Below are 27,045 nucleotides of genomic sequence, written 5' to 3'. Positions count from 1 at the left end.
GGGCTTAATTCATTCACAACCACAGAACCAACAGAAGTGCCCCAAGCCCAGCTGCAGGAGTGTTGGGATGGTGCAAGGACTCTGCTCTGCTGAGACCCCACCTGGAGCTCTGTGACCAGGAGCCTCTGTTCCAGGAAGGTGTCCTGAGCAGGGCCAGGAGGAGGAGCAGAGGGCTGGAGCTGCTCTGCTCTGCAGACAGCCTGAGAGAGTTGGGGTTGTGCAGGCTGGAGAGGAGAAGGCTCCCAGGAGACCTTCTGGTGGCCTTCCAGGAGCTGCAGGGGGCCAGAGGAAAGCTGGAAACCAAGCTCCTGCTGAGAGCTGAGGGAACAAAGGGAGCTGCTTCTGAGGGAGCAGGCCAGCAAGCCCCCAGGCTGGTGCTGCCCCACAGCAATGCATTCTGTTGCTTTATTTAGGATTCTTCTTCACAGAGCCTCCAGCTTCGCAGTCTGAGACTGCCACAGTGCTTCCTGCTGAGACACAGCTTGGTACAGGGCATCAGCTCCCAAAGCAGAGCTGCTCAGAGCTTTGACAGCCTGGGGCAGAGGGCAGAAAGGGAAGGCAGTGCTGGCTGTGCTTTGCAAGCTGCCCTTCAGCCTCCCCTGCTGCTCTAAATGCAGGTTTGGGAAGGGCAGCAGCAAAGCCCCAGCCAGAAGGGCTCTGTCTGATGGGGTCAGGCCAGCTGGGCAGGCTGCAGCTCCCAGCTGCACTCTTCTACAGCATCCCAAAGTTCATGAAAGCAACACCAGTGTGTTCCCCAGGCTCTGGGGGGCATTAAGTGTAGGTGACAGATGGCTCTGTGAACTGGAACACCTCCTCATCATACAGATCCTCTGGCAGCTCCTCATCCCCATCAGCAAAGAAGGTAGGGAAGGGAGGGTTCCTGTTGTAGTCCTTGCAGGTGGGCAGCTTGCTGTCTCTCACCTGAAAAGCAGGAAGGGCAAGGGGGGGGTTAGCAAGTCCCACAGGAGGCCTTCAGGAGTGATGCACAAGAAATGAAGGCAAGCATCCTGCATGCAGAAGGCAGAAAAGCCCAGAGGCAATCCCATGGCACTGCTTCAGCTGCAGAACCCCAGCTCCAGCAGCAGCAAGCTGAGCACCCACCCCAGCTGCTGAAGGGAACATTGGGTACCCTCTGGGGCCTGCCCTAACACCTGGGGCCTGCCCCAGCACCCTCTGGGGCCTGCCCTAACACCTGGGGCCTGCCCCAGCACCCTCTGGGGCCTGCCCTAACACCTGGGGCCTGCCCCAGCACCCTCTGGTGCCTGCCCTAACACCTGGTGTCTGCCCCAGCACCCTCTGGGGCCTGCCCTAACACCTGGGGCCTGCCCCAGCACCCTCTGGTGCCTGCCCTAACACCTGGGGCCTGCCCCAGCACCCTCTGGGGCCTGCCCTAACATCCTCTGGTGCCTGCCCTAACATCTGGTGCCTGCCCCAGCACCCTCTGGTGCCTGCCACTGGCACCCTTCTGCTCTGCTGAGACCTCTCCTGCAGTGCTGTGTCCAGCTGTGGGGCCCCCAGCATAAGGACCTGGAGCTGATGGAGAGGGTCCAGAGGAGGCCACCAATATGATCAGAGGTAGGAGAACCTCTGCTGTGAAGCCAGGCTGGGAGGGTTGGGGCTGTTGAGCCTGGAGAAGGCTCCAGGGAGACCTCAGGGTTGCATTTCAGTATCAGAAGGGGGCCTCCATGCAGGCTGGGGAGGGACTGTTCAGAAGGGGCTGTGGGGATAGGATGAGAGGCAATGGTTTGGAACTGGAGCAGGGCAGAGTTAGGTTGGACACCAGGAGGAAGTTCTGCACAGAGAGGCTGGGGAGACACTGGAACAGGCTGCCCAGGGAGGTGGTTGAGGCTCCATCCCTGGAGCCATTCAGGCTCAGCCTGGCTGTGTCCCTGGGCAGCCTGCTCTAGCTGGAGCTGGGCAAGATGCTCTCTGAGGGTCCCTTCCCACCTGAAGCAGTCTGTGGGTCTGTCCCTGTGACAGTGTCTGTGCTGCTCCCATGCTGCATGAGCCCAGTGCCAGGTGAAGAACAAACCCCTCAGAGCAGGTGGCCACCCAGTGCCCTGGAACTCAGCAGCACAGAGGGAGGCTCTGAGGATGTGCAGGCTGCCCTCCAGCCCAGCTTCCCCTTCCCTGTGCTGCAGGCAGCAGTGAGCTGAGGCCTACCTTCACCAGGCAGCTCTTGTGCCCCGGGACAGTGCCGTTGACGTAAATGATGTCATGCTTGGTGTTGATCCTCCACACCTGGGGGGCAGAAACACCACAGACCTCAGCTCCCCTTGCAGGCTGCTCCCAGCTTCACCAGCAGCACCCAGCAAAGCACAGCTGAGGGCCTGCATGTGGGCAGGAGCAGCATCCTGCACCGACTCAGTCCTGCCACAGACGCTGCCCCCAGGGCACAGCTTCCCCCTGCAGGGCTCAGCGTCCTGCCCAGGGCTTGTGGCCAGCCCTGGCAGGCCCTTGAGCAGGGGGACTCCAGGTGGAGCTCTCAGGTCTCTCCTCTGTTACAGCAGCACCAGCTGGAAACCAGCCCAGGGCTGCTCAGCAAAGGGCTGGGAGCAGCTCTTCACCCTGGGAGGTGCTGAGCAGGACAGTGCCAGAGCAGTGCCCGCTCTGAAACCTGCCCTGGTTAGCACAGAGCAGCAGCACCAGCAGCCCTGCCCCCCTCCCTTCAAACCAGAGCCTAACTGCCTTGGGTGCCCATGCAGAGGCTGCACTCAGGCAGGGCAGAGCCCAGGGGCTGCCCAGGCACAGCTGTCTGCAGCACCTTTGCCACGAGGCCTTCGGACAGCTGAGCCCTGCCTGGCTGTGAGCAGTGAGCAGGCAAGGGGACAGCAGCTGCAGCTCAGCACAGCCAAAGCTGGCATTGCCCACACCAGGGCAGCCCTGAGGGGACAGCAGAGGGCAGAGCACCGCAGGGGGGCAGCCTCCAGCTGGGGATGGCCTCTGCAGGGCACAGCCTGCACAGGGAGATGAGCTGCAAGGCTCCCACAGGCTGCTCCAGGCCTCACTGCAGCCTGCCCATGCCATGAGAGACAGCCAAGAGGCACTGCAGCAGCCCCTGGCCTCACTGCACTGCAGCAGCCCCTGGCCTCACTGCCCTGCAGCAGCCCCTGGCCCCACTGCCCTGCAGCAGCCCCTGGCCCCACTGCAGAGCAGCAGCCCCTGGCCTCACTGCACTGCAGCAGCCCCTGGCCTCACTGCAGCACAGCAGCCCCTGGCCTCACTGCAGCACAGCAGCCCCTGGCCCCACTGCAGCACAGCAGCCCCTGGCCTCACTGCACTGCAGCAGCCCCTGGCCTCACTGCAGCACAGCAGCCCCTGGCCTCACTGCAGCACAGCAGCCCCTGGCCTCACTGCAGAGCAGCAGCCCCTGGCCTCACTGCAGCACAGCAGCCCCTGGCCTCACTGCAGCACAGCAGCCCCAGGCCTCACTGCAGCACAGCAGCCCCTGGCCTCACTGCAGCACAGCAGCCCCTGGCCTCACTGCACTGCAGCAGCCCCTGGCCTCACTGCAGCACAGCAGCCCCTGGCCTCACTGCAGCACAGCAGCCCCTGGCCTCACTGCACTGCAGCAGCCCCTGGCCTCACTGCAGAGCAGCAGCCCCTGGCCTCACTGCAGCACAGCAGCCCCTGGCCTCACTGCAGCACAGCAGCCCCTGGCCTCACTGCACTGCAGCAGCCCCTGGCCTCACTGCAGAGCAGCAGCCCCTGGCCTCACTGCAGCGCAGCAGCCCCTGGCCTCACTGCAGCACAGCAGCCCCTGGCCTCACTGCACTGCAGCAGCCCCTGGCCTCACTGCAGCACAGCAGCCCCTGGCCTCACTGCAGCACAGCAGCCCCTGGCCTCACTGCACTGCAGCAGCCCCTGGCCTCACTGCAGAGCAGCAGCCCCTGGCCTCACTGCAGCACAGCAGCCCCTGGCCTCACTGCACTGCAGCAGCCCCTGGCCTCACTGCAGCACAGCAGCCCCTGGCCTCACTGCAGAGCAGCAGCCCCTGGCCTCACTGCAGCACAGCAGCCCCTGGCCTCACTGCAGCACAGCAGCCCCTGGCCTCACTGCAGCACAGCAGCCCCTGGCCTCACTGCACTGCAGCAGCCCCTGGCCTCACTGCAGCACAGCAGCCCCTGGCCTCACTGCAGCACAGCAGCCCCTGGCCTCACTGCACTGCAGCAGCCCCTGGCCTCACTGCAGAGCAGCAGCCCCTGGCCTCACTGCAGCACAGCAGCCCCTGGCCTCACTGATGCACAGCAGCCCCTGGCCTCACTGCAGCACAGCAGCCCCTGGCCTCACTGCAGAGCAGCAGCCCCTGGCCTCACTGCAGCACAGCAGCAGCCCCTGGCCTCACTGCACTGCAGCAGCCCCTGGCCTCACTGCAGCACAGCAGCCCCTGGCCTCACTGCAGCACAGCAGCAGCCCCTGGCCTCACTGCACTGCAGCAGCCCCTGGCCTCACTGCAGAGCAGCAGCCCCTGGCCTCACTGCAGCACAGCAGCCCCTGGCCTCACTGCAGCACAGCAGCCCCTGGCCTCACTGCAGAGCAGCAGCCCCTGGCCTCACTGCAGCACAGCAGCCCCTGGCCTCACTGCACTGCAGCAGCCCCTGGCCTCACTGCAGCACAGCAGCCCCTGGCCTCACTGCAGCACAGCAGCCCCTGGCCTCACTGCAGAGCAGCAGCCCCTGGCCTCACTGCAGCACTGCAGCAGCCCCTGGCCTCACTGCAGCACAGCAGCCCCTGGCCTCACTGCCCTGCAGCAGCCCCTGGCCTCACTGCAGCACAGCAGCCCCTGGCCTCACTGCCCTGCAGCAGCCCCTGGCCTCACTGTAGCACAGCAGCCCCTGGCCTCACTGCAGCACTGCAGCAGCCCCTGGCCTCACTGCAGCACAGCAGCCCCTGGCCTCACTGCACTGCAGCAGCCCCTGGCCTCACTGCAGCACAGCAGCCCCTGGCCTCACTGCAGCACAGCAGCCCCTGGCCTCACTGCACTGCAGCAGCCCCTGGCCTCACTGCAGCACAGCAGCCCATGGCCTCCCTGCACTGCAGCAGCCCCTGGCCCCACTGCAGCACAGCAGCCCATGGCCTCCCTGCACTGCAGCAGCCCCTGGCCTCACTGCAGCACAGCAGCCCCTGGCCTCACTGCAGCACAGCAGCAGCCCCTGGCCTCACTGATGCACAGCAGCCCCTGGCCTCACTGCAGCACAGCAGCCCCTGGCCTCACTGCACTGCAGCAGCCCCTGGCCTCACTGCACTGCAGCAGCCCCTGGCCTCACTGCAGCACAGCAGCCCATGGCCTCCCTGCACTGCAGCAGCCCCTGGCCCCACTGCAGCACAGCAGCCCATGGCCTCCCTGCACTGCAGCAGCCCCTGGCCTCACTGCAGCACAGCAGCCCCTGGCCTCACTGCAGCACAGCAGCAGCCCCTGGCCTCACTGCACTGCAGCAGCCCCTGGCCTCACTGCAGAGCAGCAGCCCCTGGCCTCACTGATGCACAGCAGCCCCTGGCCTCACTGCAGCACAGCAGCCCCTGGCCTCACTGCAGAGCAGCAGCCCCTGGCCTCACTGCACTGCAGCAGCCCCTGGCCTCACTGCAGCACAGCAGCCCCTGGCCTCACTGCACTGCAGCAGCCCCTGGCCCCACTGCAGCACAGCAGCCCCTGGCCTCACTGCACTGCAGCAGCCCCTGGCCTCACTGCAGCACAGCAGCCCCTGGCCTCACTGTAGCACAGCAGCCCCTGGCCTCACTGCAGCACAGCAGCCCCTGGCCTCACTGCAGAGCAGCAGCCCCTGGCCTCACTGCACTGCAGCAGCCCCTGGCCTCACTGCAGCACAGCAGCCCCTGGCCTCACTGCACTGCAGCAGCCCCTGGCCTCACTGCAGCACAGCAGCCCCTGGCCCCACTGCAGCACAGCAGCCCCTGGCCTCACTGCACTGCAGCAGCCCCTGGCCTCACTGCAGCACAGCAGCCCCTGGCCTCACTGCAGCACAGCAGCCCCTGGCCTCACTGTAGCACAGCAGCCCCTGGCCTCACTGTAGCACAGCAGCCCCTGGCCTCACTGCAGCACAGCAGCCCCTGGCCTCACTGCACTGCAGCAGCCCCTGGCCCCACTGCAGCACAGCAGCCCCTGGCCTCACTGCAGCACAGCAGCCCCTGGCCTCACTGCAGCACAGCAGCCCCTGGCCCCACTGCAGCACAGCAGCCCCTGGCCTCACTGCAGCACAGCAGCCCCTGGCCTCACTGCAGCACAGCAGCCCCTGGCCCCACTGCAGCACAGCAGCCCCTGGCCTCACTGCACTGCAGCAGCCCCTGGCCTCACTGATGCACAGCAGCCCCTGGCCCCACTGCAGCACAGCAGCCCCTGGCCTCACTGCAGCACAGCAGCAGCCCCTGGCCTCACTGCACTGCAGCAGCCCCTGGCCTCACTGCAGCACAGCAGCCCCTGGCCTCACTGCACTGCAGCAGCCCCTGGCCTCACTGCAGCACAGCAGCCCCTGGCCTCACTGCAGCACAGCAGCCCCTGGCCTCACTGCAGCACAGCTGCCCCTGGCCTCACTGCAGCACAGCAGCCCCTGGCCTCACTGCAGAGCAGCAGCCCCTGGCCTCACTGCAGCACTGCAGCAGCCCCTGGCCTCACTGCAGCACAGCAGCCCCTGGCCTCACTGCACTGCAGCAGCCCCTGGCCTCACTGCAGCACAGCAGCCCATGGCCTCCCTGCACTGCAGCAGCCCCTGGCCTCACTGCAGCACAGCAGCCCCTGGCCTCACTGCAGCACAGCAGCCCCTGGCCTCACTGCAGCACAGCAGCAGCCCCTGGCCTCACTGCACTGCAGCAGCCCCTGGCCTCACTGCAGCACAGCAGCCCCTGGCCTCACTGCAGCACAGCAGCCCCTGGCCTCACTGCAGCACAGCAGCCCCTGGCCTCACTGCAGCACAGCAGCCCCTGGCCTCACTGCAGCACAGCAGCCCCTGGCCTCACTGCAGCACAGCAGCCCCTGGCCTCACTGCAGCACAGCAGCCCCTGGCCTCACTGCACTGCAGCAGCCCCTGGCCTCACTGATGCACAGCAGCCCCTGGCCTCACTGCAGCACAGCAGCCCCTGGCCTCACTGCAGCACAGCAGCCCCTGGCCTCACTGCAGCACAGCAGCCCCTGGCCTCACTGCAGCACAGCAGCCCCTGGCCTTACTGCACTGCAGCAGCCCCTGGCCTCACTGATGCACAGCAGCCCCTGGCCTCACTGCAGCACAGCAGCCCCTGGCCTCACTGCACTGCAGCAGCCCCTGGCCTCACTGCAGCACAGCAGCCCCTGGCCTCACTGCAGCACAGCAGCCCCTGGCCTCACTGCACTGCAGCAGCCCCTGGCCTCACTGCCCTGCAGCAGCCCCTGGCCTCACTGCAGCACAGCAGCCCATGGCCTCCCTGCACTGCAGCAGCCCCTGGCCTCACTGCAGCACAGCAGCCCATGGCCTCCCTGCACTGCAGCAGCCCCTGGCCTCACTGCCCTGCAGCAGCCCCTGGCCTCACTGCAGCACAGCAGCCCCTGGCCTCACTGCAGCACAGCAGCCCCTGGCCTCACTGCCCTGCAGCAGCCCCTGGCCTCACTGCAGCACAGCAGCCCCTGGCCTCACTGCAGCACAGCAGCCCCTGGCCTCACTGCAGAGCAGCAGCCCCTGGCCTCACTGCAGCCTCCATCTCCCAGTGGCTCAGAGCTCACCTTCAGCCCATAGGATGTCCTGTAGATGTTCCCCATCTTGCCGGGCATCTTCTTCCCTTTGTACACCTTGGAAGCTTTCTAGGGGAAAAGAAGGCCCAGAGAAGCCTTAGGGCACTGCAGCACCAGCTGAGGAGCAGCAGAGGCAGCAGGCTGGAACCACCCAACACTGCTTGGCACCGCAGTGGGCATCACACTGACTGCACTGCGCTGCTGAGGGGGAAGCAGTGCTGCTGGGCAAGGCAAGAGCAGCTGCTGGCATCTGCCTGCACTTGGGCCAAGCATTTGCCACTGCCCCCCACAGCCCCCTGGCCTCTAAAGCCATGGATGGGAGAGGGAGGGGTGGGTCCCTCAGGGGGTGAAGGACTGAATTCACTGCACTCAAAGGCTAATGGTCAATGGCTCAGTGCCTAAGGGGGGATGAAGGAGAAGTGGTGCTCCTCAGGGGTCAGCAGTGGCACCAGGGCTGTTCAACATCTGTCAGCACCATGGGCAGTGGGGGTGAAGGGCTCCAGAGAAGGCCACGAGGAGGAGCAGAGGGCTGGAGTTGCTCTGCTCTGGAGACAGACTGAGGGAGTTGGGGTTGTGCAGGCTGGAGAGGAGAAGCTCATCCAGTCCAACCCCCTGCACTCAGCAGGGACATCCCCAGCTAGATCAGGTTGCCCACAGCCCTCTCCAGCCTCACCTTGAATACCTCCAGGGATGGAGCCTCAGCCACCTCCCTGGGCAACCTGTGCCAGTGTTCCACCACCCTCCTGCTGCAGAACTTATTCCTCACATCCAATCTCAATCTGCTCTGCTCTAGTCTGAAGCCATTGCCCCTGCTCCTGTCCCTGCAGGCCTTTGCAAACAGTCTCTCTGCAGCCTTCCTGTAGCCCCCTTCAGGTCCTGGCAGGCTGCTCTTAGGTCTCCCTGGAGCCTTCTCTTCTCCAGGCTGCACAGTCCCAGCTCCCTCAGCCTGTCCTTGCAGCAGAGCTGCTCCAACCCCCTGAGCATTCCTGTGGCCTCTTCTGGAGCCTCTCCATCAGCTCCAGGTCCTTCCTGTGCTGAGTGCTCCAGAGCTGGACACAGCCCTGCAGGGGAGGTCTCCCCAGAGCAGAGCAGGGAGCTGGGACACTGCTGGCTCCTGTGAGAGGCTGCTTGGTGAGGGAGCCCCTGCAGAGGTGGTGGGAGGGGGCTGCAGAGCAGCTGAGGATGCTCACGTTGGTGGATATGGCTCCCGGCCGCCGGTGCGTCTTGGTCTGCCCGTGGCTCGCAGGCTGCCCTTTGAAGCCCCACCTCTTCATCACCCCCTGGAACCCCTTGCCAATCCTGCAGAGAGAACAGAAACCACACCTGGGTCAGTCAGGCTGCAGGCTCCTAGTGATCATCCATCACTGCAGCCAGGCTCAAGACCTCTCCAGCTGTGGCAAAGCTCAGCAGAGGGAAGGCTGCCCTGAAGGAACAACCCCCAGCTCCTGCCCTCCCCACCAGGAGGGATCCTGCTGCAAGGCTCAACAGCTGTCCTGCAGAGTAAGCAGCACTGCAGGAGGGGAAAAGGGGCAGAAAGACTGACATAAAAGGCTCCCTGCTGCAGATGGTCCCCACTCTGTGGTACCCTAATGAAGCTTTCAGAAGCAGACAAAAGAACAACCAAACCCCATCCAAACCTCAGCTGAAACAGAACCAAGCAGGAGGAGCACTGTGCCAGCCTGAGGCAGCCCATGAGGAGCTTTGGTACAGCAAAGTACTAATTTCAGTCAACTCCTCCACCCCCTTTCCTCCCCAGGGTGCCCTGGGAAGGGCAGCCAGGTGCAGCCACAGGGTTTGCACAGAGGTACAGAGCCCTGTGAGCACCATCACACCTTGCTAAGTGTGACACAGGGGAGACAGGGAGGATGGCTCCAGCAAGGCCGCCTGGGGGGTGTCTCCATCACACAGAAACCACCACACAGCACCACACAGATGCTGTGAAACTGCACTGAAACAAGATGGGGAGGGCTCAGCTCTCGTGCACCTCCCAGGCAAGGCAATGCCAGGCTGTGTGCAGCCTCCAGAGCTGCAGGGAGCAAGGAGGGCTTCCTTTGCCTCTTCTGCAGCCTAAACAATCCCAGGTCAAAAGGAATTAGGGGTCCTGGTGGATGGGAGGTTAACCCTGAGCCAGCAATGTGCTCTGGTGGCTAAGAAAGCCAAGGGGCTCCTGGGGGGCATCAGAAGGGCTGTGAGGAGTAGGTCAGAGGTTCTCCTCCCCCTCTACTCTGCCCTGCTGAGGCCACATCTGGAATATTGTGTCCAGTTCTGGGCCCCTCAGCTCAAGAAGGACCTCAGGGAACTGCTTGAGAGAGTCCAGCACAGAGGCACAGAGCTGCTGCAGGCAGTGGAAGATCTTCCTCATGAGGAGAGCCTGAGGCAGCTGAGGGCTCTTAGGCTTTGAGAGGAGGAGCCTGAGGGTGAGCTCCTTGCTGTTGCTCAAGATGTGCAGGGGGAGTGCCCAGAGGCTGGAGCCAGGCTCTGCTGGGTGCTGCCCAATGCCAGCACCAGGGGCAGTGGTGGAAGCTGAGGCAGAGGAAGTGCCATGGAAACAGGAGGAAGAATTTTTTTCCCTGTGAGGGTGACAGAGGCCTGGAGCAGGCTGCCCAGGGGGGCTGTGGAGTCTCCTTCTTTGGAGATATTCAACACCTGCCTGGCTGTGTTCCTGTGTGAGCTGCCCTGGGTGCTGCTGCTCTGGCAGGGGGTTGGGCTGGGTGATCTCTGGGGGTCCCTCTCAGCCCCCAGCACTCTGTGGCTCTGGGAACACCCTCAGTAAGCCTCAGCAGTGAAAGGCACTTTGGAGCTTTTGCCAAGCAGCCAAGGGGACTTCTATTTCCTGCACAGCTCTCACAATTGCATTTCAGCTCCTGAGAGCCATGAGTTTGAGGGCAGGAGAGAGGGAAGATGAAGGCTCAGAGGCCAGCAGCCTGCTGAGCACCAGGCACCTACGTTTTGGCAGTGACATCCACGAACTGCCCCGGGCGGAAGTGAGCAGCATACAGAGGAGTTCCTGCAGAGCAAGGGGAGAGACCAGGTCAGCTGAGTGCTGCAGAGCCCAGCACCACCCAAGCTCTGCCTCTGCTTTCATTCACCTCAGCCTTGTTCCCCTTTACAAACCCCACTGACTAAACCAGATGCTGGCAGTTACTACTTAAGCACACCGCTGGGGTCCTGGCCCTGCCTCAGGTGAGCAGGAAGGGAAGCCTGGGGCTTTACTCAGATGTGTTGCACTTCAGACAGCAAAAGAGACAAAGCCCAAAGTGTTCAGTTGGTTAAGGCTCAGTAAACAAGCTTGGCAAGAAAGCAGAACAAGCTCCACTTACAACTGCAAGCTCCACTTGCAAGCACCTCATAAGCAGGAAGGCTGTGTCCAGCTCTGGGCCCCTCAGCTCAAGAAGGACCTCAGGGATCTGCTTGAGAGAGTCCAGCACAGAGCCACAGAGCTGCTGCAGGCAGTGGAACATCTCCCTGGGAGGCCAGGCTGAGGGAGCTGGGGCTTGGAGCTTGGAGCAGAGGAGCCTGAGGGCTGCCCTCATTGCTGGGGATAAAGATGTGCAGGGCTGGAGCCAGGCTCTGCTCAGGGATGGCCAAGGACAGCACAAGGGGCACTGGGGGCAAGCTGGAGCAGAGGAGGTGCCATGGGAACAGGAGGGAAAACTTTGTCCCTGTGAGGGTGCTGGAGGCTTGGAGCAGGCTGCCCAGAGAAGTTGTGGAGTCTCCTGCTCTGGAGCCTTTCCAACCCCCCTGGATGTGTTCTGTGTGCCCTGCCCTGGGTGCTGCTGCTCTGGCAGGGGTTGGACTGGGTGATCTCTGGGGGTCCCTTCCAGCCCCAACCTTCTGTGACTCTGTGACTTTTCACACAAAGCACAACTGAAGCACAGAGCCTAACTTGGCTGAGGTGTCCCAGCAGCAGTCCCTGTGCTGTGGAAGTGGAGCTGAGCAGCTCAGAGCCAGTACCTGGTTTGATGATGGCATCATCTGTCACACTGAAGGTTGTCACCTTCTGCTTGCGCGGCACGCCGGCCTCTCGGAACAGCTCCATGGCAGCCTCTGGTTTCTGTAACAAATTGCAGCCAGGGCAAAAACAAGTGAGGAGCCTAAACTACCTGAGGATCACAGACTAAGGCCCCCAGAGCTGAGGGGATCACAGACTACCAGCCCCAGCTGGAGGAGCCAGATGTGTGACACTTCACCTCCACCTGCAGACTGGCACTGGAACCCCCTGGGGAGTGGATTTCAGCCTCCTGCCTTCACAGCTGCCCCACAGCCACAGCAAATAATGAGGCTGAGGCTGGAGAGCAGGGAGAAATTCTTCCCACTGAGGCTGGGGAGACTCTTGCACAGGCTGCCCAGGGAGGCTGTGGCTGCCTCCTCCCTGGAGGTGTTCAAGGCCAGGCTGGATGAGGCCCTGAGCAAGCTGTGCTGGTGGGAGGGGTCCCTGCCCCTGGCAGGGGGTTGGAAAGGGTTGCTCTTACAGGTCCCTTCCAACCCAACCCATCCTGTGAGTCTATAGCCAAAGGAGTTTAGGACAGCACATAACCTCCTTTAAGGACACTGACATGGAGCAGGGCCCTGAGCAGAAGGGGTGTCCCCCAGGAGCCTGCTGCTGGCTCTTTCATTAGCTGGATTTGGAACTGGATGAGCTTCAAGATCCCTTCCCACCCACCCCAGTCTCTGACTCTATGAAGACCACCTGGCTGTGAGGCTTTCCTGTTACTTTATTAGGTTTCAGTAAGCCTTTGCATTCCTTGCCCCCAAAAGGGTGGCTGGACCTAGATGATCTTTAAAGGCCCTTCCATCTCCAAGCAGTCTGGGCTTCAATGATCCAGGAAGGTTACTGAGGTCAGCAAAGGGAAACCAACCACCCAGAAGGCACAGCAAATGACTGCCTCTTCCTTCTGACTCTGAGTGTTTGTAGTGATTTGAAAGCATTTTCTCTTTCCCAGAGCTCTGGATGACTTAGTTCCACACCACCATCAATGTAACTTATTGAATGAACACAAGCAGAGACATCAACTTCCAGAGATGCTTCACTTCCCCTGGGGGAGGATCCTGCACCTCTAGGCAAAACCAGAGCAATCAAGTTCAGGATTCATGCCAGCATCCTCCTGCAGAAACTGCCTGCTCATGGCCTGGCTGGGGGCAGGCTTCCCTGGGGCAGGAACTGGGCCCAAGGAGTGCTCAGCACTGGGGAGGCCACCCCTGGAGTGCTGTGTTCAGCTCTGGGCCCTCCCTACAGGAAGGACACTGAGGGGCTGGAGCCTGTGCAGAGCAGGGCAGCCAGGCTGGAGAAGGGCCTGGAGCCCCTGGGCTAGAGGAGGGAGCTGGGGGTGTTGAGGCTGGAGAAGAGGAGGCTGAGGGAGACCTCCTTGCTCTCTGCAGCTCCCTGCAGGGAGGTTGCAGTGAGGAGGGGACAGCCTCTGCTCCTTGGTGTCAAGGGCCAGGAGCAGAGGCAATGGTTGCAAGCTGCCCCAGGGGAGGTTCAGGCTGGATGCTAGGAAATCTTTCTTGCCTGGAAGGGTTCTGAGGCCTTGGAATGTTGTGGCCAGGGCAGTGCTGGAGTCCCCATCCCTGGAGGTGCTGAAGCAGTGTGTGGAGCTGGTGCTTAGGGCCATGGTTTGGTGCTGAGCCTGCAGAGCTGGGTCAAGGATGACCTTGGAGGTCTCTTCCAACCTGATGTGTTGTCATTCTGCTTCTACCCTCCCAGGGGCCCTTCACTCCAGATGGGACCCTGCAGATCCCAGCCACTCCCTAATCCCACAGCTGCCCATGAGAATCAAGAGGCAAGACCTGCAAAACGCTCCTGCTGTTCTCTCAGGCAAGACTCAGCCCCAGCAGGGGAGGATGTGACAAGGGGCAGCTCCCCAGCACACCTCTCTGACAGGAGGCTGCTAGAGAGGCTCCTTTTGCCCTGGGTAATCAGCCCAGAACCAACTGCTCAAGCAACCCCCCCAGGGCTGCACTCACATGAAAAGGAGAAGCATTCTTGCCCCCCACCAGCAGCAGAGGTCTCTTCCCACCTGACTCTTCTTTAGGCACATATCTCAGCACGTGGCAGTCTTGCACCTGAAGGAAAGAAACAGCACTGGCTTCAGGCTAACCACTCAAAGGTGCTTCAGCTGTGGTGCTCAGGGGATGTTTCTAGGGGTGAGTTTTGGGTAGGGTCAGTGCCCGCATTTGAGGATTCCAATAAGCTCTTCCAACCTGAAAGGCTCTGTGAGATGTGTGTGCTTTGAGCCCACAGTGTGAGTCCAGAGGAGGCACCAAAAGGCTCAGGGGGTTGGAGCAGCTCTGCTGCAAGGACAGGCTGAGGGAGCTGGGGGTGTGCAGCCTGGAGAAGAGAAGGATCCAGGGAGACCTAAGAGCAGCCTGCTAGGACCTGAAGGGGCTACAAGAAGGCTGCAGAGAGACTGTTTGCAAAGGCCTGCAGGGACAGGAGCAGGGGCAATGGCTTCAAACTAGAGCAGAGCAGATTGAGATTGGATGTGAGGAACAAGTTCTGCACCAGGAGGGTGGTGGAACACTGGCACAGGTTGCCCAGGGAGGTGGTTGAGGCTCCATGGCTGGAGATATTCCAGGTGAGGCTGGACAGGGCTGTGGGCAACCTGATCTAGCTGGGGATGTCCCTGCTGAGTGCAGAGGGGTTGGACTGGATGAGCTTTGGAGCTCCCTTCCAGCCCAGCCCAGTCTGTGACTCTCTGACTATCAAAACAGGTGGAACACAGGCAGCCTCTGTTGTCATTTCTGCACAGCAGGAGATGCAGCCTGAGCAGGAGACAGTGTGGCAGCCACAGGCACTCTTTCTCCAGTCAGTTAAAGGCTTCTCTGAGAAACAAACATAAATGCTGACTGTGTTTTCATAAGTGCTCTGAGCATCAACTCAACTCCAGAGGCAGCTTCTGTCTGCTAGACCTGCAAAACCCTGCTGTGTGCAGCACCAAAGTGTGCTGCCAAGCCACAGGAGCAGAGGCAGTGGCTCCAAGCTGCCCCAGGGGAGGTTCAGGCTGGATGCTAGGAAATCTTTCTTGCCTGGAAGGGTTCTGAGGCCTTGGAATGTTGTGTCCAGGGGAGTGCTGGAGTCCCCACCCCTGGAGGTGTTGAAGCAGTGTGTGGAGCTGGTGCTTAGGGCCATGGTTTGGTGCTGAGCCTGCAGTGCTGGGTGGGGATTGGACTGGGGGAGCTTTGGAGTTTTCTTCCAGGTGGATGTGTTCTGTGCTTCATTGCAGCTCTGCAGAGAGAGGGTCCAGGCAAGCCCAGTGCCCTGTGAGCTCCACGAGCAGAGGTCTATGCAGAGTAGAAGTAACAAAGGAGCAGGGTACCTGGGGTAGCATCACTTAAGTCTTTGTGTGGATGGTGCCTCAATTTGCACAGCTCCTGGCAGTAAGGAGCTCCTCAGTGCAGCTCAGCTTCTGCTCTGGCTGAGCCTGGAGGTCTCCTCCAGCCGGATGTTCTTTGTGATTGTGATTCTGTACTCCCTCATATTTCCACTCCTGCTCCTTCTCCCTGTAGAGCTGATGTCCTCCCCAACACTGTTTCATCACATGGCAGCAACAGCTCAACCAACAGCTTCACTGCAGAAGCAGCTGGCAGGGAATATGAAGCAGCAGCTTCAGAGCTGCAAAGGCTCAGCAGCCAAGGTGAAACTAATGCCAAAGTGCTTGCAGGTGGCAAAACCCCACCCCAGAGGGAAGTGGGGAAGTGAATCCCAGCTCTCCATTGTCCTCCCACCTTCCCTCACCAGTCACACCAGCTGGCAGGAGCAGGCACACCACTGCTAGGCTTAGGCTGGAAGCAGAGCAGACATGGTGCTCCCTGCAGGGCTGTTAGAATCCTGTCCTTGCATTAGGACTGTCCCACTCTGCAGAGGTGCCAAGCTGCACTGTGGCCTCCACACAGCACAGGAGGCTCAAACTCATGATGGCTTTCCTCACCTTTAGCATGGTGACAGCATGTCTCTTCCCTGACTTGGTCCACAGTGGCATCATCCCCAGCTTTACTGCAACAACACCAACTCTGATGGAACCTGGGGATGGAAACAGGAGGGATGCAGCTCCACACACAACAGCTCCTGATGAAGTTCAGAAGAGCCAAAGCCTTGCTGGCTTTGGCTGGTTTTAAGGCAAACAGACTGACTGCTGAGTCCTGCTGGTGCCAAGCTAACTGTTGCACAGTTTACTGCCTCTGGGCACTCCCCCTGCACATCTTGAGCAACAGCAAGGAGGTCACCCTCAGGCTCCTCCTCTCCAAGCCTAAGAGCCCTCAGCTCCCTCAGGCTCTCCTCCTGAGGAAGATCTTCCACTGCCTGCAGCAGCTCTGTGCCTCTATGCTGGACTCTCTCAAGCAGTTCCCTGAGGTCCTTCTTGAGCTGAGGGGCCCAGAACTGGACACAATATTCCAGCTGTGGCCTCAGCAGGGCAGAGCAGAGCAGGAGGAGAACCTCTCTGACCTACTCCCCAGTTCAGGAGGGACAGGGATCTGCTGGAGAGAGTCCAAGGGAGGCTACAAGGATGCTGCAGGGACTGCAGCACTGCCTGGGGAGGAGAGGCTGAGAGCCCTGGGGCTGTTCAGTCTGGAGAGGAGAAGGCTGAGAGGGATCTGATCAATGCCTATCAATAGCTGAGGGCTGGGGAAGAAAGCAAGGGACAGGGACAGCCTCTGCTCACTGTGCCCTGGCACAGGATAAGGAGCAATGGATGGAAACTGCAGCACAGGAGGTTCCAGCTCAACATGAGGAGGAACTTCTTGACTGTGAGGGTCCCAGAGGCCTGGAGCAGGCTGCCCAGAGAGGTTGTGGAGTCTCCTTCTCTGGAGCCTTTGCAGCCCTGTCTGGATGTGTTCCTGTGTGACCTGTGCTGGATTCTCTGCTCCTGCTCTGGCAGGGGGTTGGACTGGAAGCTCTCCAGAGGTCCCTTCCAACCCCTGACACCCTGTGAGCTGTGAGCCTCACCACAGCCCTTCTAATCCACCCAGAATGGCACTGGCCCTGCTGGCCACAGAGCACAGCAACCTTTTCAGGTTCACCCATTTGATATCCCAGGGGCTGTGTGATTAATCCCCAGCTGGGTATCTTGTGCTGCATGGCTCTGGCCAGCTGCTGCCCTGGGCTAAACAGCTGGAACTTGCTCACAGGCTTTTTAGAGAGCCAGTGGCTGACATTTGCCAGGAGCTGTGCTGGCTGAGTGAGCAAAGCACAAAGGCAAACCCAAGACAGAGTCCTGCAGCTCCTGACTGCAGGCAGAGCAGCAGAGCATCTTCAGCCTGGGGCTGGGACTTCAGGGGAGAGCTCCTCACCTGGTTTCCACTCGTTCAGGGGCCAGGGCTCATCTTTCAGAGGACACAGCTTGCTGGCTGTCTGAGCTGTGTACTCCTCTGCAGTGGCCTTCTTCAGGAACTGGAGATTCTCTTCAGAGAGGTGCTCATGCCACCACGTGGAGCTGTTAATGTGCCTGGCTGCAAGGCTCAGCTTCCCCCTTTCCAGCCATGGGAAGAAGTGTTCAAGAAGTGCCTGATGAGCTCAGAGTGCCTCTTGTGTGCAGGGCACACAGACTGCACAGCCCCAACAACACAATGGTGCTGCCAAGCTACCCAAGCCCCAGCATGCCAGCTGCTCCTCACCAGCACCACTTTACCATCCCCTCATCTAGCTCAGCACATTCATCATGCTCTCCCCTAACTTTCATCCCCCCTTTTCTTTGGATATATGCCTCTAAAGCACACCAAGATGGGGGCAGGCACACAAGTGACCACAAACCCAACCACCACCCCTTCCATGACAAAACCCACTCAGAGGCAGTGCAGGAGGTTGGTTGATTCAGCTTCAGGGAGGCTTTCATCACCATCTCCTGTTGGCAGCCTCTCTGAACAGCCTGGGGGGCTGCATTTGTCAGGCAGCCAATACATTTGGAGCAGGGATCAATAAGGAAATCACAGCATCACAGACTGGGCTGGCTTGGAAGAGACCTCCAGAGCTCATCCAGCCCAACCTCTCTGCACTCAGCAGGGACATCCCCAGCTAGATCAGGTTGCCCACAGCCCTCTCCAGCCTCACCTTGAATATCTCCAGGCATGGAGCCTCAACCACCTCCCTGGGCAACCTGTGCCAGCGTTCCACCACCCTCCTGCTGCAGAACTTGTTCCTCACATCCAATCTCAATCTGCTCTGCTCTAGTCTGAAGCCATTGCCCCTGCTCCTGTCCCTGCAGGCCTTTGCAAACAGTCTCTCTGCAGCCTTCTTGTAGCCCCTTCAGGTACTGGCAGGCTGCTCTTAGGTCTCCCTGGAGCCTTCTCTTCTCCAGGCTGAACACCCCCAGCTCCCTCAGCCTGTCCTTGCAGCAGAGCTGCTCCAACCCCCTGATCCTCCTGTTGACCTCCTCCATCAGGTCCACAGCTGGACACAGCCCTGCAGGTGAGGTCTCCCCAGAGCAGAGCAGAGCAGAGGGGCAGGATCCTCTCTCTCCAGCTCTGCCCACACTGCTTTGGCTGCAGCCCAGGCTGCCCTTGGCCTCCTGTGCTGCAGGCTCACACTGCCTGAGCTGCCCTCCCGAGTCACTACCTCTGTAACTTTATGTGCACTGCTGAACAGCCACAGCTCTTTAACTGGACTGCAATCATCTGTTAAGGGAAGCTTGGCTGCTTCTCAGGCCTCTGCCACTTCACACTGCTCAGGGAACTCAGGTGGCCAGCCACAAGGGCGAGCCCAGGCGGCTGCCAGCCTCCCGTGGGGGCTGAGTCACAGCGCACAGCTCCTGCCCCAGCTGCCCTGCCGGCTGGGGCTGTCACCAGCGCTCCAGTGTGCCTGCACTCAGCCTGGCTCCCTCCAGCCTGCACATCCACATGCCCCAGGTGCTGCCAACAGGCTGTACCCAGAGAGAAGTTAGAATGAACCAGGTTGGAAGAGACCTTCAAGATCATCAAGTCCAACCTATCATCCAACACCACCTAATCAACTAACCCATGGCACCAAGCACCCCAGCAAGTCTCCTCCTAAACACCTCCAGTGATGGTGACTCCACCACCTCCCTGGGCAGCACATTCCAATGGGCAATCACTCTCTCTGTGTAGAACTTCTTCCTAACATCCAACTTAAATCTCCCCTGGCACAGCCTGAGACTGTGTCCTCTTGTTCTGGTGCTGGCTGCCTGGGAGAAGAGACCAACTCCCACCTGGCTACAACCTCCCTTCAGGGAGTTGGAGAGAGCAAGAAGGTCTCCCCTGAGCCTCCTCTTCTCCAGGCTAAGCAACCCCAGCTCCCTCAGCCTCTCCTCACAGGGCTGTGCTCCAGACCCCTCCCCAGCTTTGTTGACCTTCTCTGGACACCTTCCAGCAGCTCAACATCTTTCCTAACCTGCGGAGCCCAGAGATGGACACAGGACTCGAGGTGCGGCCAAACCAGGGCAGAGGCCTAACCAGAGCTCCCCCAACGGCGGAGACCGGACAGACAGCGGCGGGACGGGGGTGGAGGGGAAGGAGCGGGGAAGGTGGGAGGGGAGGGGAAGGGATCGGGGTCGAGGTGGGAGAGCGGAGCGGCCGAAGGGAAGGGAGGGGAGCAGGGGGGGAAGGGAAGGGAAGGGAAGGGAAGGGAAGGGAAGGGGAAGGGAAGGGAAGGGAAGGGAAGGGAAGGGAAGGGAAGGGAAGGGAAGGGAAGGGAAGGGAAGGGAAGGGAAGGGAAGGGAAGGGAAGGGAAGGGAAGGGAAGGGAAGGGGAGGGAAGGGAAGGGGAGGGAAGGGAAGGGAAGGGAAGGGGAGGGAAGGGAGCGGGCAGGATGAGTCTCATGGCCAGGCTACGAGAGGGACCAAGGGCTCTGCCGCTCCGTGCCGCTCAGCTACCTGTTGCCGGGAGGAGGAACGGCGGCCACGGCCCGCAGCCGGGCACCGAGCCGCGCCAGCAGCCCCCACGCCGCCATGCCGTCGCGTCCGGCGCCTTCCGTGCCCGCCGGTGCCCCGCTCAAACCGCTCCGTGCCCTCCGGTCCCTCACTCAAACCGCTCCGTGCGCTCCGGTCCCACACTCAAACCGCTCCGTGCCCGCCGGTGCCCCGCTCAAACCGCTCCGTGCCCGCCGGTCCCGCACTCAAACCGCTCCGTGCCCTCCGGTCCCGCTCTCAAACCGCTCCGTGCGCTCCGGTCCCACAATCAAACCGCTCCGTGCCCTCCGGTCCCACAATCAAACCGCTCCGTGCGCTCCGGTCCCACACGCAAACCGCTCCGTGCCCTCCGGTCCCACAATCAAACCGCTCCGTGCCCTCCGGTCCCACAATCAAACCGCTCCGTGCCCTCCGGTCCCGCTCCCAAACCGCTCCGTGCCCGCCGGGCCGAGTCTCCAGCCCTTCCGTGCTGCCGCAGGAGGAAGGTTCCGGCCCGCGGAGGAGCGAACACAAAGCCCAGGCCCCAGCCCCGGCTCCAGCCCAGCCCCAGCCCCAGCCCCAGCCCCGGCCCCGGCTCCAGCCCCGGCCCCGGCTCCAGCCCCGGCCCCAGCCCCGGCCCCAGCCCCAGCCCCGGCTCCAGCCCCAGCCCCGGCTCCAGCCCCAGCCCCTGCGGCAGCTCCCCCCGCGCCCGCCGGCCCCTGGCGCCTCCCGGAGCGTCCCCGGCAGGCCCAGGGCAGTGGTGTGAATGAGTTTATCATCAGCCAGCCTGGGAGCAGGGGAAGGGGAATGGAAGGCCACTGAAACTGAGCGGGGATGGGATGAGCTCCGAGTAACCAGAAACAGAAAGAGCTAAGAATCAAGGAATCAAGGGCGGTGTCTAAACGCAGCAACTTTATGTCAACCTTTTTAGCTACTGCCTCGTCCTGCCAAGCAGAAAAAGGGTTGAACAGAGATCAAAACACCAACGTGTCCTCCCCATGACCCGTGGGGAGTGTGACACTAAGCCCCACGCCTCCAGCAGCAGAAGCTGAGCTGCACTGAGGAGCTCCTTACTGCCAGGAGCTGTGCAAACCGAGGCACCATCCACACAAAGACTTAGGTGATGTTACCCCAGGTACCCTGCTCCTTTGTTACTTCTACTCTGCATAGACCATTGCTCATGGAGCTCACAGGGCACTGGGTTTGCCTGGACCCTCTCTCTGCAGAGCTGCAATGAAGCACAGAACACATCCACCTGGAAGAAAACTCCAAAGCTCCCCCAGTCCAATCCCCACCCAGCACTGCAGGCTCAGCACCAAACCATGGCCCTAAGCACCAGCTCCACACACTGCTTCAACACCTCCAGGGATGGGGACTCCAGCACTGCCCTGGCCACAACATTCCAAGGCCTCAGAACCCTTCCAGGCAAGAAAGATTTCCTAGCATCCAGCCTGAACCTCCCCTGGGGCAGCTTGCAACCATTGCCTCTGCTCCTGTGGCTTGACACCCAGGAGCAGAGGCTGTCCCCTCCTCACTGCAACCTCCCTGCAGGGAGCTGCAGAGAGCAAGGAGGTCTCCCTCAGCCTCCTCTTCTCCAGCCTCAACACCCCCAGCTCCCTCAGCCCCTCCTCTAGCCCAGGGGCTCCAGGCCCTTCTCCAGCCTGGCTGCCCTGCTCTGCACAGGCTCCAGCCCCTCAGTGGCCTTCCTGCAGGGAGGGCCCAGAGCTGAACACAGCCCTCCAGGGGTGGCCTCCCCAGTGCTGAGCACAGGGGGATGATCCCCTCCCTGGCCCTGCTGCCCACCCTGCTTCTGACCCAGGCCAGGATGCCTTTGGCTTTCTTGGCCCCTGGGCACTGCTGCCTCCTGCTCAGTGACTGCCACCCAACACCCCCAGGTCCCTCTCCCAGCTGCAGCTTTCCAGCCACACATCCCCAGCTCTGGAGCTCCCCATGGGGTTGCTGTGAGCCAGGTGCAGGACCTGGCCCTTGGCCTTGTTGAACTTCCTCCAGTGAGCCTTGGCCCATGGCTCTCAGCTGTCCAGGTCCTGCTGTGAAGCCTCCCTAGCCTCTAGCAGCTGGACACAGCCACCCAGCCTGGTGCCATCTGCAGACTCACTGAGGGCTTCACACACTGGGGACAGGACCACTTTTTCAGGGCTACAGCACTGCCTGGCTGCTGGTTGGGGTTCTTTGTGTCTGTCTCATGGGGGGTGCTGCAGCACACATGGTGACATGGCTCCTCTGACACAGGTGCAGAGCCCACCCAAAGGAGTGGTGGGAAAGTGAGGCAGAGCAGGGTTAGAGTGGAGATGAGGAAGAAGTTCTTCAGTACAAGGGTGGTGAGACTGTGGAACAGGCTGCCCAGGGAAGCTGTGGCTGCCTCCTCCCTGGGGGTGTTCAAGGCCAGGCTGGATGACACCTTGAGCAGCTGAGTCCACTTGAGAGGTGTCCCTGCCATAGTGGGGAGGTTGGAGTAGATGATCTCTGAGGGCCCTTCCTGAGCCATTCTGTGATACTCTGACTTATGAAACTGACTTTGGAGCCTGCTTTCCACTGAGGGCCTTCCTCCAGGTTCCACAGCTGCTCACCTCCACGCTAGAAGCTTGGTGTGGCACATTTGCCTCCAAATTTTGCTCCCCAGGTGCTTCAGGATGCCTCAGAGGTGCTCATCTTGAGTGCTGTCTTGGATTTAGCTCCAGTGTACCTTCCACTGCCTTGCCCTGGGCTGGGAGCTGTCTGTCCTGCTCTGAACCCTCTGAGCTTTGTGTTGCTCTGTGATCTTTCGAAGGAGCCACACAGTCTGACTGCAGGGATCCTGCAGGGCTCCCAGGCAGCCTCAGCCCAGCCTTCTTCAATCTTTTGGGTTTTCTCTTCCTGCTTGTTGTAGTATTTTTGTTTCCTCTCCTTCCCAGGGCACTTTGAATTGCTCTCTTTGGGTTTTTTTCCCTTTCATGACCTTCCATTTCTTTCTCAGCTAGGGTTCTGCCACTGCTTCTTGAAGTGAAAACTCAGTGGCTGCCTTCCTCAAGTCCTGTTTGCCTCTTGCCTGAAGTACTCTTCCTCCCAAGAGGTATTATCCTGTGATTTGCTGGGCTGTGTTCTCTCAGCTCTGAATTTAGGTGTCTTCAAGCTTTTTATTCCCCCCTACCCTGTGATTCCAGAGGTTTCTGTGGTGACCTCTTGGTTTGGTTTTCAAATGACCTTACTATGATTTTTTAAGGCAGTGCTCATTTGGCTTCCTCCTGCCTTTCCTGGGGCTAAGGGGGGAACAACCATGGGTTTAGTTTTCACTTTGATACAACTTGGATCACCCTGGAGTTCTGGAGCCTCTGTGCCACGAAGGCTCTGGAGGTGCTGGAAGGTGTCCAGAGAAGGGCCACGAGGAGGAGCAGAGGGCTGGAGCTGCTCTGCTGTGGAGACAGACTGAGAGAGTTGGGGTTGTGCAGTCTGGAGAGGAGAAGGCTCCCAGGAGACCTTCTTGTGGCCTCCCAGGAGACCTTCTTGTGGCCTCCCAGGATCTGCAGGGGGCTCCAAGAAAGCTGGGGAGGGACTTTTGAGGGTGTCAGGGAGGGATAGGACTGGGGGGGATGGAGCAAAAGTGGAAGTGGGGAGATTGAGATTGGCTGTGAGGAAGAAGTTGTTCCCCATGAGGGTGGTGAGAGCCTGGCACAGGTTGCCCAGGGAGGTGGTGGAAGCCTCCTGCCTGGAGGTGTTTGCAGCCAGGCTGGCTGTGGCTGTGAGCAGCCTGCTGTGGTGTGAGGTGTCCCTGGCCATGGCCGTCTTGCCTGAAGCAGTAGAGTTCTTCCAGGGCAGACTTTTCAAACAGTTTCTACCTGGCTGTTTTTGACTCTTTGATGTTTTTACAAATAGGTTGCATTTAAACTGGTTTTAATCAAGGGTGATTGGCTCCTTTGGCAGCCATGCAGCCCCTCCAAACACCACCTGAAGCCCCTCTTCTGCCTGTGTCAGTAATGGCTTTGCTCAGGTGCTGATAGGCCTCATGGACTTACAAAACCCAGCACAGTTTTTCAGTGAATTTAGTTCCCATGTCTGAGTTTTCATTTCCCCAGTCCAAGAAAGACAGAGACCTGCTGGAGAGAGTCCAGCAGAGAGCTGTGAGGATGATGCCCAGGGATAAGTGGGGGCCTGGGATGGCCCCAGAGATCAGTACTGGGCCCCATCCTCTCTAATATCTTCATTGATGATCTGGATGAGGGCATTGAGTCAGTCATCAGCAAGTTTGCAGATGACACCAAGCTGGGAGCAGATGTTGGTCAGTTAGAGGGCTGAAGAGCTCTGCAGAGGGACCTTGACCGACTGGACAGATGGGCAGAGGCCAACAGGATGGCATTCAACAAGTCCAAGTGCCAGGGGCTGCACTTTGGCCACAACAACCCCATGCAGAGCTACAGGCTGGGGTCAGAGTGGCTGAGAGCTGCCAAACAGAGAGGGACCTGGGGGTGCTGATTGACAGCTGCCCGAACATGAGCCAGCAGTGTGCCCAGGTGGCCAAGAAGGCCAATGGCATCCTGGCCTGCATCAGGAAGAGTGTGGCCAGCAGGAGCAGGGAAGTCATTGTGCCCTGTGCTCAGCACTGCTCAGGCCACACCTTGAGTCCTGTGTCCAGTTCTGGGCTCCTCAGTTTAAGAAGGACATTGAGAGACTTGAAGGTGTCCAGAGAAGGGCAACAAGGCTGGGGAGGGGTCTGGAGCACAGCCCTGTGAGGAGAGGCTGAGGGAGCTGGGGTTGCTTAGCCTGGAGAAGAGGAGGCTCAGGGGAGACCTCATTGCCCTCTACAACTGCCTGCAGGGAGGTTGTAGCCAGGTGGGGGCTGGTCTCTTCTCCCAGGCAACCAGCACCAGAACAAGAGGACACAGTCTCAAGCTGTGCCAGGGGAGGTTTAGGCTGGAGGTGAGGAGAAAGTTCTTCACAGAGAGAGTTGTTAGCCATTGGGATGTGCTGCCCAGGGAGATGGTGGAGTCCCCATCCCTGGAGGTGTTCAAGAGGGGATTGGATGTGGCACTTGGTGCCATGGTCTAGTCATGAGTTCTTGGGTGACAGGTTGGACTCGATGATCCTTGAGGTCTCTTCCAACCTTGGTGATACTGTGAGACTGTGATGATGAAGGGACTTGAATCTCTGCTGTGAAGAGAGACTGAGTGCCCTGGGGCTGTTTAGTCTGGAGAAGAGAAGGCTGAGAGGAAATCTGATCAATGTCTATCAATAGCTGAGGGCTGGGGGTCAGGATGAAGGGGCCAGGCTCTGTTTGGTGGTGCCCAGGGATAGGAGAAGGAGCAACATGTACAAGCTGGAACCCAGGAGGTTCCACCTCAAGATGAGGAGGAACTTCTTTGGCGTGAGGGTGCTGGAGGCCTGGAGCAGGCTGCCCAGAGAGGTTGTGGAGTCTCCTGCTCTGGAGCCTTTCCAACCCCACCTGGATGTGTTCTGTGTGACCTGCCCTGGGTGCTCCTGCTCTGGCAGGGGGCTTAGACTGGGTGATCTCTGGAGGTCCCTTCCAGTCCCTGCTATTCTGTGATTCTATGATTTGCATGAGGTACATTTTAGGGAGGATCTGCTGTCATGATTGATGAAGCACTGCAGCTTGCTCTCCTCCCTGTACCTCCCTTTGGTGCTCACCACTTTGGTGCCAGCTCCAGGGACGCAGAGGAAGCAGGGGGGGTGTGTATGGAGTGTGGCTCACTGCATCCTGCTCTGCAGCCTGTGTGACATTTGCTGATTTGGTTTCCTGGAAAACTGACACCTCAGCTCCCTTCTGGTCACAGAGCACAGGCAGGAAGAGATGCCAGGGCTCCCAAGAAGAATAGCCCATAAGAGCCCTGCCTGCAGCACAGGGCTGCAGTGTTTGTGTGTCAGGGAACAGCAGCTGACAGCACCTTTTGGGCTGCAGGAGCAAGCTGTGCTCAGAAAATGCAGATAGTTTAAGCTCAGGATTTCAAGCCCAGTGCTCTGCAGAAATCTGAGATAAGGAAACAATGTCAGTAGGAAGTGAAAGGAGGGCAGAGTCCTCCCCCTGTCCCCGTGCTGGCTGCCTGGCAGGCTGCCCAGCTGGCTCTGCCTGCGCACCGGCTGGAGCAGCACATGGCACAGGCCCTGGGGTGCCTTCAGGAGCAAGCTGTGAGCACCTCCTGCACTCACCTGAGTGCTGCAGAGGGCTCATTTCTGGCCTTGATGGTGGAGGTGATCTCTGGGCTTAAGTGCAGGTAGGCCTGGCAGCGTGGATGGGCTGCAGCCAGAGCAGGGAGAGCAGCAGCACAGGGAGGGGATTCTGCCCCTCTGCTCTGCTCTGCTCAGACCCCACCTGCAGCACTGCCTCCAGCTCTGGGGCCCCCAGCACAAGAAGGACCTGGAGCTGCTGGAGAGGAGGCAGACGAGGCCATGAAGATGCTCAGAGGGCTGAGAACCATCCCTGTGGGAACAGGCTGGGAGAGTTGGGGCTGTTCAGCCTGGAGAAGAGAAGGCTCCAGGGAGATCTCAGAGCAGCCTTGCAGTAGCTGAAGGGGCTCCAGGAGAGCTGGGGAGGGACTTTTTACAAGGGTTTGGAGTGACAGGACAAGGAGCAGTGGCTTTGAGCTTGAGGAGGGCAGATTTAGACTGGGGATTAGGGGGAAATTCTTTGCAGTGAGGGCTGTGAGACTCTGGCACAGGCTGCCCAGGGAGGCTGTGGCTGCCTCCTCCTGGGAGGTGTTCAAGGCCAGGCTGGATGAGGCCTTGAGCAGCCTGGGCTGGTGGGAGGTGTCCCTGCCCATGGCTGGGGGGTTGCAACTGGCTGATCTTGCCTTCCAATCCAGCCCAAGCCCTTCTGTGAATCCAAGGACTCTCACAGTGCTGTAGATGACAGAAGCCCTGTGGAATACTCAGAAGTCTCTGCTGTTAGATGGTGGAGATGGCAAATGACAGAAAGCCCCAGATGCTGCTCTTGGCAGAAGGACTGCCCAAGGAAGGGAGACCCCTGCCCAGCAAACCAACCTGCCCTGAACCTCCCAGAGGCACTGCTCCCATTTGAAATGTTCTGATTTCACTGCCACCTCAAGCACCATTTTCCCTCCATGACACTTTCATTTCAAATGCTAATTTGAGACATCAATACAAACTTTCCCCATCAAAATAGTTTCCTACAAAACATCAAAGACTTTCTGCCAGATACTATGGCAAACACAGTGTCCCTAGCAGGCTGCAAGCAAAGATGAGTGACAGTGCTTTGATTTTCAGGCTCACAGGATGTTAGGGATTGGAAGGGACCTCTGGAGAGCTTCCAGTCCAACCCCCTGCCAGAGCAGGAGCAGAGAATCCAGCACAGGGCACACAGGAACACATCCAGACAGGGCTGCAAAGGCTCCAGAGCAGGAGACTCCACAACCTCTCTGGGCAGCCTTCTTGTAGCCCCTTCAGGTCCCCTGGCACAACCTGAGGCCATTTCTTGTTGTTCTATCACTTGTTACTTCAGATAAGACACCAACATCCACCTCCTGCTGT

At 60.2% G+C, this 27,045-nt stretch overlaps 1 protein-coding gene across 1 annotated transcript; it reads right to left on the bottom strand.

Moving 5' to 3' along the window:
• Window positions 1-340: 340 nt before the first annotated feature.
• MRPL3 (mitochondrial ribosomal protein L3) lies at window positions 341-19,759 on the bottom strand. Its single transcript, XM_068146371.1, has 10 exons — window positions 19,537-19,759; window positions 17,003-17,181; window positions 15,643-15,734; window positions 13,679-13,777; window positions 11,669-11,768; window positions 10,661-10,721; window positions 8,905-9,013; window positions 7,706-7,783; window positions 2,164-2,241; window positions 341-921 (listed from the first exon to the last, which is right to left on the bottom strand). Exons 1-10 carry the CDS (start codon window positions 19,611-19,613, stop codon window positions 772-774), a joined length of 1,023 nt encoding a protein of 340 aa, XP_068002472.1. The 5' UTR covers window positions 19,614-19,759; the 3' UTR covers window positions 341-771.
• Between the last annotated feature and the right edge of the window lie 7,286 nt (window positions 19,760-27,045).

Source organism: Melanerpes formicivorus, unplaced genomic scaffold (genome assembly GCF_026170545.1).
Source record: "Melanerpes formicivorus ecotype bairdi unplaced genomic scaffold, bMelFor1.0.p_v2 SCAF_13, whole genome shotgun sequence".
Classification (NCBI taxonomy): domain Eukaryota; kingdom Metazoa; phylum Chordata; class Aves; order Piciformes; family Picidae; genus Melanerpes; species Melanerpes formicivorus.
This window is presented reverse-complemented; position numbering and strand designations above follow the sequence as displayed.

What these genes read in the sequence shown, in the direction of transcription:
- MRPL3 (XM_068146371.1), bottom strand. Translation starts at nt 19,613, where the DNA reads ATGGCGGCGTGGGGGCTGCTGGCGCGGCTCGGTGCCCGGCTGCGGGCC. An exon ending in CCTGAACGAGTGGAAACCAG is followed by an intron (nt 15,735 to 17,002) that starts GTGAGGAGCTCT and finishes TTCCATCCCCAG; the next exon opens with GTTCCATCAGAGTTGGTGTT. An exon ending in GGACATCCTATGGGCTGAAG is followed by an intron (nt 2,242 to 7,705) that starts GTGAGCTCTGAG and finishes TCTGCCCCCCAG; the next exon opens with GTGTGGAGGATCAACACCAA.